General features: G+C 39.3%; 1 protein-coding gene across 3 annotated transcripts; it reads left to right on the top strand.

Moving 5' to 3' along the window:
- Nucleotides 1-5,474: 5,474 nt before the first annotated feature.
- Nucleotides 5,475-11,821, top strand: csf1b (colony stimulating factor 1b (macrophage)). Of its 3 annotated transcripts, none has more exons than XM_080470336.1 (9): nt 5,475-5,716; nt 7,255-7,336; nt 7,413-7,475; nt 7,590-7,760; nt 7,938-8,139; nt 8,231-8,367; nt 11,075-11,109; nt 11,201-11,238; nt 11,385-11,821. In XM_080470336.1, the coding sequence occupies exons 2-8, from the start codon at nt 7,268-7,270 to the stop codon at nt 11,235-11,237; spliced, it is 714 nt and encodes a 237-aa protein (XP_080326462.1). In that variant the 5' UTR covers nt 5,475-5,716; nt 7,255-7,267; the 3' UTR covers nt 11,238; nt 11,385-11,821. The 3 variants fall into 3 exon arrangements, with proteins under 3 accessions (XP_080326462.1, XP_080326461.1, XP_080326460.1); XM_080470335.1 differs by having other exon boundaries at nt 7,223-7,336; XM_080470334.1 differs by having other exon boundaries at nt 7,217-7,336.
- The last annotated feature ends 468 nt before the right edge of the window (nt 11,822-12,289 follow it).

Below are 12,289 nucleotides of genomic sequence, written 5' to 3'. Positions count from 1 at the left end.
GAATCAGTTTATAGACATTTCATTTTTTTTCCGGTGCCAGTGTAATGCAATTGGACACAGATTGATCTAATTTGTGAAAGCCATATGCACTGCAGTTTCTCTTTCTGCAGAGCTGCCACTATGTTTGTGTGGCTTCAATCACTCAGACCGGAGGCAACATTTGCATCTGTCCTGATGGTTGGTCAAATTTCTGTTCCTTGTCTCGTAAGATACAAGAGAATTTCACCTCTTCCCACCATTATTTCTGCAGATCCCAATGCAATTTACTGATCTCTGGGTTTATCACATCCGACTCAAGCAGGGGACATTCCATCTGCTGCTCGGGTTTTTTAAATAAGATTGGAAGTAACAGTCACAGGCACAGAAATAAACTGTACTTTGCTTATCAAAGTAAATCTTGCTAAGGTCTGAACTGCTCTTCAAGGTGATTTCCAGACTGACTCAACGAACTTAGTTATTTCTGCTTTCAGAGGACGCAGAGGGCAAACCAAGATAATAAAACAATAAAACCACACACATATATCAGAAGCTCGTGTCAGATATTTTTTGTCTCGTGATTTCTGATCTGATTGGGGAAGTCCTCACATGCCATCTGGGGACATTCGGGGTGTCATGCTTCCTTGCTCCCACATCCATGAATTGTTTGCTTTAAGACTTTATCTGTTAACAGTGTGCAATGAGGTGAAGGTGGAAATCTCCACACTGCTGTTTGATCAACAGTCAAACCACTGTGAAACATACTCTCACAGCGAGAGTGAACAAAAGTATTTAAGCTGGAAACAGGCCTAAATAACCACTCCAAAGAAGAAGAAGACACACACACACACACACACACACACACACACACACACACACACACACACACACACACACACACACACACACACACACACACACACACACACACACACACACACACACACACACACACACACACACACACACACACACACACACACATTTCATGATATATAATCTGTTAGTACTAGCAAATATTCCCAAACTATATGAGCTGTATGAACATCAAAACTAGAATTAACTGTATGTCATCTATGATGGCTCGGGAGCACCCGTTGGTCATATCAGAACATTTTTGGAATTCTGACAATAACTTACGGCTTTAAAAATTGAGATAATTTAAGTCAATTCAAGCCAACTAATATTTCCTAATCTCATGACAATCATCCTTCATTAAATCTGGCTCTTTATTACATTCTACAATTAATGAAACACAAATGTTGGCCATTATGGTACAAAGCCGGAGGAGCCACAAAGTCAAGCTTTACAAATTATATAAAGGACGAGTTCAGTAGTCATCTTGTTTCTGTCTAGAGAAAAACACCCATCTCCTCCCAGGATCTCTCAAATGATTAGGAAATTACATTTGACTAAAATGTACGAGTGGGGTTTATCTTTAAAGAAAAAAAAAAGGTTATCTGCTTCCGTCCCCAGTTGACAAAATTATGCTTAGTAAAAAAGAAAAGGCATTTCTCAAAGTGTCAGAAATTTCCTTTTTGAAATGAAACTGGGGACAAACATTACATCACGAGCAGTTTTACCTCATTGCAGCTGGGGAAGTTTTCGTTCCAAGACAGTGAGGTTGTATTTTGGACATACTGTGCTGCATGCATCGATTAAAATCAGAAATGTATACCTCCCCTAGAAGCCTTAACTAAAGTTACAGCCAGGCAACACTGCAGAAATCAGAGGATGTCTGAAGTGTTGATAATAATAATTCAGTTGTTTGCTGTTGTTTTTTATCCTGTATAACATATAATTAGCTTCTTTTTTTTTTTTTTGATGATGATGATGAAAGAAGCACATGTGCATGCTGCAGAGGTCGAGGCTGCAGAGGTCGAGGCTGCAGAGGTTGGGCCAAAAAAATTCACTGCAAGGTTTAAAGGGGATTGATGAAACAAAGTTGTGGTGAGGGAGACAAATGGACAAGATGACAAGGACCTCTGTGACTCTGTCAAAGAGAGAAGATTAATTTCCATATATATTGATGGGTGAGCTGTGTGGGAATACATAGATCATGACTTTTTTTTTTCTGAGGTGTGTGATGGAGGGATTGGGTTGAGTTGAGTAAGAAGGCTGGATGACAAGTTTGTCCAGATTGGATGTGATGTCTTTGGCTCTCTCTCCAAAAGTAAACAGAAAAAAAAACAAGACCAGAAGTAGCAATCAGCTTATGTGAAACAGATGCTGGCTGTTAAATCTTAAAAAAAAAAAGGGTTCTTGTTACAGAATGAACTTCCAACAGCTTCGTCTCACACTGACCAATGTTTGCACACTCGTTCGTCGCTTAGTTAGTGTTTGATTGTGATTTTCACTTCTGAGTGTTGAGATATTCCTCCGTCACACTTTCTCTTTAACATTAATGAGCTTTGTTGGAAATAACGCTAAATTAACTGTAATGTCACTTTTATGTCAATATCTAGTAAGTAACTGAATACAACTATTAAATTAGGAACATATTTAGAATTGCTGAACTTTCAGTGAGCTTGTTACTGCTTTTATCTTGCAGGTAAAGAGCTCCAGAGCTGCTGTCTCTCTCTGCCCTGCTCAGGATCCCACTGTCAGCAGAAGCATGATTAAAACAAGTAAAAAACCAAATAGAATAAAAAAAAAACTTGTCTCAAAGGCTATTTTGTAATTAAGTTCCTTTGAAGGAAGATAAAGTAGCTTATTCATCCCAAAGTCATTTCTCTGCAATCAATATTATCCCACATCCACAGTGCCTGTCATGCTATACCAGCGGCGGGCAATTCATTATCCTGGAGGGGTGGATTCAAAAGTTCTATGGGTAACCTACTTCTTCTCAATTTTGCTCAATATGAATTCAATTAAAAATATACAAACTGTTTGTCAATTAAGTGTTCCAACTTGTTGCATTTATTTGTAGTTTTTATCTGATGATGATTCAAATAATAAACGTTCAATAGAGTGGAAACATTATAGGTACAGCTCCAAGCTTAAACTACTTATTACATTTTCCGAACAGTAAGATGCATTTTTTCTTTTTCTTTTTTTTTTTAGTTTTTGGGCTTGTCATGGAGCTAATATAAAGAATCTACTTCCATATATGAAAATATACTGGCACATACCATGTGTGACCACTAAATGTCACAATCTGACCACAGAAAGCTGCTATAGGACCACAGAAAAACTTCCATTACTGCTGTATTCCACTTACAGTCCTACTATGAATTCAGGAATGTGCATCAGAAGCCACAAAGGCAGCGGGAAGAGTTCAGAGTGTGTTAAATGTGTGAGGAACTGGAGAGAAGCAAATACACTTTGTAGGCAGTTGTAATGCCTGCAGTACAATCATTTTTAATTGATCTCTTGATGACCCCTGGTGGCTCAGATCTGTGCTGATTTTTATTTCGTTTTCACACTTTTCACATAATTTGCACAATTCCAAAAGTAGTTTCATCACCTCATTTAAAATGTCCTAAAAAGTTAAAATAGCTGAAATGGCTAAAACAAACCAAAGTTCTTAATATGGATAATTGGGTATACTACAAAAAAAAGGCAAAATAAATATAACACAAATAGCAAAGGTTGATAGAAACAGCTGAAACTGAAAAAACAAACAAACAGCTAAATTGTCTAAAAGGATCAAAACTGTGAGAGCAGATAAAATGACTAAACACTAAAATGTTTGATGTAATGTGTAAAACAGCTAAAAATGTGTTCGAGATAAAATGGACTCAGAAGGCTGGACACCGTTTATGAGACTAGCGCCTTGCTTTATTGAGTTGGGGGGGGGCTTCAAGCAGCCAGAAGGAACCTAATTGTTCAGTTAGAGGTCAGAGCCGGTCACAGTGGTGTGTCTAACAATCGTCCAAGGCATAGTGCTGGCGAAGCTCACAATCCACAATCCAAACATGAAACACAAAACCTTCAAGGCCGCGGGAACAACTGAAACATAGACAAACTGGCAACACAACGCAGAACTGCAGCCCAATGTATAACGCAGTCGCCAGGTGAAACACATCAGAGGGTGATCGACAATCAGACACGGGAGGGGAAAACAATTAGCCTGAAATGAGGTGCAGCTTCAGGATTCAAAATAAAACAGGAAACAGGTGAGACAGAAAACATTAAATGACAAAAAAAGACTGAAAATTATAAAAAAAAAAAAAATTTTAACCAATAGAAAATATTAAAAGGAGAAGCAAATTGACAAAAAATGCAAAGAGTACAAAAATTAAATGTCGATTCACATAATAAAATTTGTATGAAACTTAACATAGAAAAGGATACAGTTTTACTGTGTGTGTGTGTGTGTGTGTGCGTGCGTGTGTGTGTGTGTGTGTGTGTGTGTGTGTGTGTGTGTGTGCACAGCAAACCGAGTCATCAACTCACACATATGCAGAGGTTTTTAGTTTTTTTTCTTGAATAATTTAGGTGATTGACAAAGTGGCAAGCAGAGGGCTCCCTCCAGGAAGATACCCATCCAAGCATGTCAATTAAGTCTAAAGGGGTTTGATTTAATGATGGAACCCTCTTTGAGCCACTGCACTGACAACAAGAGGGATCCTGGACATACAGTCTGTTCTGATCATGTTTAAGCAGAGGACCTTCATCGTACTGTGAGCAATGTCAGCTCTCTCTGGACCCCCTTTACCTCAAGCAATAGAATTGTAGCCTAGAAAATAATCAAATCAGGGGCTCCAATGCAGAAAGAATTGTTAATGTTAAGAGTTGATATGAGTTTGCGTATAAAGTCACCCTGTGCCACCAATAAAGTTGCAGATTCCAAAATCTCTCTCTCTCTCTCTCTCTCTCTCTCTCTCTCTCTCTCTCTCAGTAATTTGCATTAATGTGCAATAACAAGTATTTCCCCGACGAACGACTCATGAATGCACTTCCATCCTAGCCTGTGTCTTTCCCTTGGGTTTGCTTGGGTTTGAGCAGAACGTGTCAATGCATTTAGGTTTTCCCGCACAGTGAAACAGAAAAGGTTTGGATTCCTACAGCAACATGGTCCATCACCTGTCTCTGACAAGGTGTGCCAGAATAATCAACAACGTGTGCAAGATTATCTGTAGAGCGTCTTTATGATGGCTGAGAACATCCAATTTGTCTTTGTTAGGTCCTTTCAATCACATCACGTATTCTCCCGAGAAAAACCAAGGTGCAAAGCACCCTGGTGAAAGATGTTTATCTGAGAGTTACTTTTAAGGAATTGAGTTTCAGAGTAAGAACAGATGTTACCATCTGCCTTAGGCTCTCAGAAGCTGCCCCCCCCCCCCCCCCCCTTTTTTTTTTATAAACTTAAATCTACGGAATAGCTTTTCTCCCTTCATTTCTGGACTACAGACCTAGATTTGACATCAGTCAATCAATCTCAATCTGCAACCCAAACAAGTGAAATGTCATTTACATCAACATGGTTGGTGCGTCCTGTCAGGCACACGGAGGTGGGAGGTCTTTAAATGGTCTGTTTGTCAGCTGAAACAGTTAGTCTCAGTTTGAACTTACTCTGTGGAGGAGGAGCACGTCAGGCAGTGCTTTGAAGAACAACGCCACATGACGAAGTGTCAGATTTACTTAACGGCAAATTCCTTTCTGTGGTGTGGAACTGAATATATGAAAAGGATCTTTTTGCTTCAATGTGTGTGACAGAGGAGTTTGGTGTTTTCCACTGTCAAACACGTACCAGATGACCATCCTTGTGTCAAACCTGACTCAGAGCAAAGCAAAGGTAGGTGAGAATTTCTGTAATCGGTGCCGTCAAGACAGCGTTCACCTCCAGCAGACTCAGAGCAAGAAAAGATGAGAGCTTGAGTTAGTCAGGTTTGATGCTTGATTGTTGTGATTACTGACCTACATACAGATATGAGCTGCATGGAGAAAACAAACCATGTGATAGGTGACATTTGCATCATGTGCTCCTGCATTTGCCACATACCAGCCGAATCAATAGTTTTATTAGATTACATTAATTTGATTGTGTATCGTTATCAGCCATTAAGTGGGTTCCCAATAGTTGTCTTGCATGAAAGTCTTTCGGCTCACATGAAGCAACTTGTTTGTTCGGCAAATCTTTTAACCTTTCGGCTTCAAATGGCTCTGAGTATTGTTTTAGATTTGCTCTGAAAGTTTAAACTTTGACAACTCTTTTTGAATGTTGCTTGTTCCCTTTGGCAACCATTTTCATGGGATTGGATGAGAGTTATTCTTCACAATTCACGGACCGAAACCTTCCAGCTTAGTATTATATGAGGAACAGGCAAGAAATTATATAAATTAAAAAAAAAAAAAAAGCATTTTCCTTCCCAGCGGTTTTCAGAGAAATGTCTTTTATGTGCTAATACAACTCAGAAGTCGACTTTGGAACACAAAAATCATATTTCATTGTTTTGGCTCAGTGTTTTTCCTACGTGAAACTTTAATGTTTACCGCAAACGCTTCTCAGGTTAAGTGAGTTAAGAGAATGGTTATCGATTAACCCTCCTGCAGTGCATATGTTCTGCCCACAGTGGGAAGCCCATATGTTTGTCACCATGTTTTAATCCTGAGTAAAAAGATTAAATCCATCTGGAGACTATTTTACCGTCATGCTTCCCAAAAGGTGCTGCAGCAGGCATCATCGGCTCCAGCAGGAATCTTTGCATATTACTCTCACTGGCCAGCCCGTCATGGTAGAGGGCAGTGTTTGACCACAACTGGAGCTTATCTAACCCAGGCCAGGTTCTTCTGAGGTCACACTCAGTTGAACGTCGGACGGTGCGAAGAGGCAATTCTCACACTACGCAGATTGAAAGCCGATACTTGGTTTAAGCAGCAGACACACGAGTAGTGTGCAGGGTGGTGGAAAGAAAGCTTTGTTGATGTTTTTAGTGACAGTTCTCTGCACGTTCAGCTGGATATTGGGTGGGAAAACATGCCTTGTTCACATTCCTACTGTCCAAATGTTCTGGCTTGCATTGTACTTTTTTGTGTGTGTGTATATATATATATATATATATATATATATATAGTTAAATAAAACATAAGAAAAGAAAAGAAAAACAAGATCATGGTGTCAGATAGATTTAAGATTTTCTGTTTTTGTTGAAGACAGATCAGTTTAAGAGTTAATGCTTAATGCGTCAGCTCTTTTATTGCCTGCATTATTTATCCGAGAGAATAATGTGAAGCTGCCGTAGTTTTTCCAGATTTGTGCAATTGGTGGCGTGAAGATAACATGCAGTTGTGTCAGTTGCAGGTAAAGTGTCTGTGTGTGCTTATGTTCCTGAGCTTCCCTCTGACTATGGCTGAGATCCCTGGTCCATGCAGACACTCCATCACTAGAGAGCACCTGCTGACAGTCAGGCAACTGGTAGGTGTTACAAAAACATCTCAAAAGATTGTGAAAGGCAGCCCAGGCTGAAGTCTTCTCCCTGTTATTTTTGCAGATGGACAACCAGTTAAGAAGTGGGTGCTCAATAACCTACACATTCATTGAGCGGAGAAGTTTGGTAAAGCAACATTTGTTTTATGGGTTTTTTTGATCTGAAAATCTTGGATTCAAACTGTCCATTAATTATGCTGTGGGTTTGATGTTGACTACTCTGTGCTCTGATTTCCCACAGAGCAAATGTTGTTTTGTGAAAGCTGCTTTACCGTGGATCCTGGAGCTCCTCACCACCCACTTCAAATACAACCGGGGTTCAGTCAATGACGGCTATGTTCAGTCTCTGAGAGCGCTCATTCTCAACATCTATTCTCAAAAATGTGTGCCTCAGATAAACGAAGAGGTCGAGGTGAGTGCTTCTGAGTAGTGATCTGGCAGTCAATTTCTCTTAAACAATGAATTTAAGTCAAAATGATGTAAAACATAAAAGTGAAATCTGCCATGTGAAGGAATAGTTCTGTGAAAAGAGATAAATCTGAAAGTATTGGGAAAAGCTTTAAGACATGTTTTTTGGAATCTGCTCCAGGACAAACCGGAGAGTTTTGAGATGACATACAGAGGCTCTCCTTCAGACGCACTCAGGAGGGCTTTGGAGGTGTTGTTTGTTTACTGGGAACTGGTGACAACCAGCGATGCACCAGTTGACTGGAGATGTCAGCACGAATACACAGAAATATTTGACTCAACTACAGAGCAAACTTCAGAGACACCCACAGAGTATTATACAGGTGGGAATTTCAGTCTTTTGGAATATTCGATGATGAGTTATGCAGATGTCTGGAGCCCCTCAGATCAAAGATCATGTGTTCTCTTCTGCAGACAGTTATGGTAGGAACTCTGCAAAAGCCTCTCAAAGAAGACCGGTCAGAGATCTGTACAAGCTTGGCTTTATCACTGCATCCATCTGCGGAGGACTGCTGTTAATACTTACCCTCTATTGTCTCATCACACACAAGGTACTCGTGCTTCTGTTTTGTCCATTTTAAAATCACACATGCCCGAATAGATTCTGGCCATACATTCCCCTCTTATTGCAGTAGGATAGGGCTTGGCAGCACCACTGTGGCACTCCCTCTTGTAGTAGTAACAGCCCATCCTTAATGGTAAATACTGAGCAAAACACAGCAAAGTGAAGGCTGTCCTTATTGCTTTGTGCAGAAGTGTTGTTTTGCTTACGTGCATGCTCATGAGTGTCTTTATCCATTGTTGACTTATTTGCGAGATGTATTGTCTGAAATCCCATAGCAGTGCTTTTGAACTTGCTGAGTCGACAGTATTAATTAGGCCATTATCATGATCTTAATGATTTTGCCAAATAAAAATAGGTACCACATAAAAACAATGCAAAAAGCAAACCAAAAGGATTAACACGGCCTCAAAAACCCAAATAAAGTAATGCATTGAAACATTACCAGCTGCAGTTTATTGCTGGTAACTCTCCAGAAAAAGCAATCTTATGCTAATAGTTTCTCAAGCACAGCCACCTTTGCTTAGCAACAGAAAAAAGGAGAAATGTCAAAGTCTTCATATGCAGTGCAGGTTTAAAGTTACTGTATTTTGGTCCCTTTGCAAACTGTGATGTGCCCTCTTTGTTACCTTTTCATGGTGGGAAGAAAAGAAATACTCCTGATGGGAAAGCTGTGAACACCTTTGCTCTTGAACAGTGTTGGAATTCTCGGTTGGATGATTGTAGTGTAAATCTGCTATGTGCTAGGCTTTATTGTCCTTTTGGAGATTTTCACGTTCTGCATCTGACCTATAGTGGACTCTTACTGGAAGGTAATTGGTCAATAAATCTGAGTGTGATGGATTGTTGCACGGTGTGTACGTGTGTGTGTGTGTGTGCGTGTGCGTGTGTGTGTGAGACACACCGAAAAGCCACGGATGTGATGGTGATAATTCACTGAATCGAAAAGTCTCTGTGGTTTGTCCATTCATAAATGTGTTATGTTAAATAATTTATGACCGTCAGATGGGAGGCAGGAAATGAATGTGGACTTATCACATACCACTAGAACTACAAGGGAGACTTACATCAGCACACATTCACATTACAGCTCCAGTGCAGGGATAATGGAAAACAAATGGTTTTGCTTGAGTTGTTCTTTGAAATTCAGGGAATTCTTCTTGTTACTCTGATAGTTTAAAGGTTCTTTTTTCCCCCCTCCTTGTTATAATTAGATAAATCCATGCACTAATGTTCTCCCAGGCCGCTGTGGCTTCAATCAGACCTTGGACAATAAAAACTTCAAACTGGTAGAAATAGCAACACCCACCAGTAAATGCTGACCAGAATCTGAAAAATGCACCAGGTTGGTTAACAAAACCTGTGTACATGAGAATGTGCCATGTTTGATAATGAAAGATGACAGTCTTATTTTGTTGCTGATTGATTTAATTGAGAAAGTGGAAGATGTTTGTTTCCTGTCTTGATTTAGTTGTGCTGTGCATCATGCTGTCTCAAGAGCTTTAAACTGCCAAGTTACAAAAGCCAGACTTGCTTGTGAAAATCCTGCAGGAGTGGACTCTCCTTCTGGGGCTACGGATCATTTATATACTGGTTTGGCTGCTTGCACAGTGACATAATGTGAGCTGCATATCTGTAAATGAATGCACAGTCACCAATGTAAAGCAGCCACAAATAGCAATGCAGTTGTTAACATGCATGAACCGTGCAGAGGCTTTCTTTATGTCCTGCAACGATATGGAAGTAAATGACGCTGCCCCTGAAAGGCCTTGGCTCTAACTTCTTATTCCCCTCGGACTTTAATTGACATCATCTGTCGGCTCTGTGAGAATATGTAACTATAATAGGATAAAAAGGGTTTAAAATGCCTCGTGAGGAAGTGGGAAACATTAAAAAAACACATTTCCATGAAAATGTTGTTTAAACATTAAAGTTAATACATTTGAAGCTGTTGCCTCGATTACTTATTGCCGTGCCTCATTAAATTATATGAATTATAAATCTGTTTTCAATGCCTGCGTGAGTTTTGTTATTCCGGTCAAATGCTGGTTGATCACATTTTCCTAAAAACAATTAAAATAAAAGAAGTGAGCAAAGAGTTTCAACAAGTCGACTCCTGTGAGAAAGTTCATGACCATTACTTAGGTAAACAATGACACCGGCAAACTGTGCTCACTACTTGACTGAGCTAATATAAAGCCTTGCACAATGCAGTGACTGAAGGAGGATCCAAGACACACAAGCAATCATTTCAGCTAACAATACCAAACTGTCTATCACAGGGTGATTGTTTGGCCGTGATTATCACACCGCTTCCCTGCTGTTCACTCAAGTCCACTGTGGATCATCCAGACTTTGTGGCTTGGATACTTTGCAAAATGATTTGTGAACTTCCTTTGGTTTCCACTCGCTGCCTTTGTGGGGGCACATAGTAAAGAAAACATCAAATTCACCCCAAACTCTAAACTTGATTGATGGCTGCAAAAACGTCTTCATTCAAGGAACACAGGGGCTGTGGTGTGGCTTTGGACCTGTTATATTGGATCTCAACGAAGTTTTACACTGGAAATGACCTCAAATAAAACTTTAATGTGCTCTACACTTTTAAAGTGTTTGTTATTTTGTCTCTCACTAGGTTTTTCTTTTGACTCACTGGTTTCATAAATCATCTGTTGTTTTGTTTTGTTGTGTTTTAGAGAACTCATGGACCAAGATCATGTACAAATTCAAGGTGAGAGAGTATTTAAGTTCAAAATCTTGAGCTCGTTCATTTTTATTAAAGTGATGTCATTAAATATGTCTATTTATCATTTTGATTGAAGTCGTGACACGCAGGACATAGAGCTGGAACCAGAGTAATGTAAGTATTTGTCTAACCTACATTAAAAGTGCTATAGATGGTTTAACAGCCGGAATCTGGCAACAATCAAATGTCCATCATAAATATTTTTGTCAATATGCCTGCAGTGCTCACACATTTTATATCTTTTTTTCTTCATTTCCCAGTTCTTTTCATTCTCCCCAGGCAGAGAAGAACATGTCACTGCAGCAGCAGACAGAGCACTTGTGAAGCTGTACATTTTATCCATCATAAACTAGTCTCCATGTCAGTATGTATGTGTAAACGTATCATGCACAACTATTTAATCAGAAGCTTTGCTTTGACTGAGAACAAAGATGGACCATGTTTTTTTTTTTGTTTTTGTTTTTTATAATATTCTGTGTATATTATGTTTATGCCTCATTGCAGATATCTTTTTAAGTTCACTAAAAAAAGTTTTATTTTTACACTAGTCATGTACATTGAATAATGTGTCTCGATTTGCTAAGACTTAACCAGCTGTTTGTAATGTTGTTTGTCAAACATTTCCACCAGTTATTTATTATTTTGACTCTATTCATTTACTGTGTTGATAATAAAAGTTAACCATCAATACAAGTTCAAATACGTGATGCTGTCAAGTGAGCAATGCGTTGAAATACATGAGCCACATTTAAATTGAAGGTAATGATCTCATCAAAGGATTTACAGCATTTTACGGCCTTCATCCTGGTTAACAATTTATGAGTTGTTAAAATGCTTTTTCGTCGATGCCAAAATAGGCTCCTCAACTGTTATGGAAACCTACTAAGTTCTTTTTATGACCAACCGACACCGCTTCCTAATACGTGGCCAATTTCTAAACATTATATCCTGAGATCTTTATATATGGCCCCCATTGCAAAATGAGATGAAAGTTATCAGCTTGAAGTCTGAACAATATTGTGTTACACCTTAAACACCCTGAACTGTTTCTTTTGGCAGAGAGGAAGGGGAAAAAATCACCGCGATAGACACATCCCAGTCCCTGCTTGCAGATTTACAGTACAAGGAATGGATTCACACCACAGGGTGTGGTGGGAAGATTGTG

Source organism: Lipophrys pholis, assembly GCF_963383615.2.
Source record: "Lipophrys pholis genome assembly, chromosome: 8".
Classification (NCBI taxonomy): Eukaryota; Metazoa; Chordata; class Actinopteri; order Blenniiformes; family Blenniidae; genus Lipophrys; species Lipophrys pholis.
Note: the sequence above shows the minus strand (reverse complement) of the source record. Positions and strands in the feature narration are given on the sequence as shown.

Excerpts from the sequence above, each read along its gene's own strand:
- csf1b (XM_080470334.1), top strand. The coding sequence starts at position 5,675 with ATGACCATCCTTGTGTCAAACCTGACTCAGAGCAAAGCAAAG. Across the intron at positions 7,337-7,412 it reads TGCTGACAGTCAGGCAACTG|ATGGACAACCAGTTAAGAAG; the intron begins GTAGGTGTTACA and ends TTATTTTTGCAG. Across the intron at positions 8,140-8,230 it reads ACCCACAGAGTATTATACAG|ACAGTTATGGTAGGAACTCT; the intron begins GTGGGAATTTCA and ends TCTCTTCTGCAG.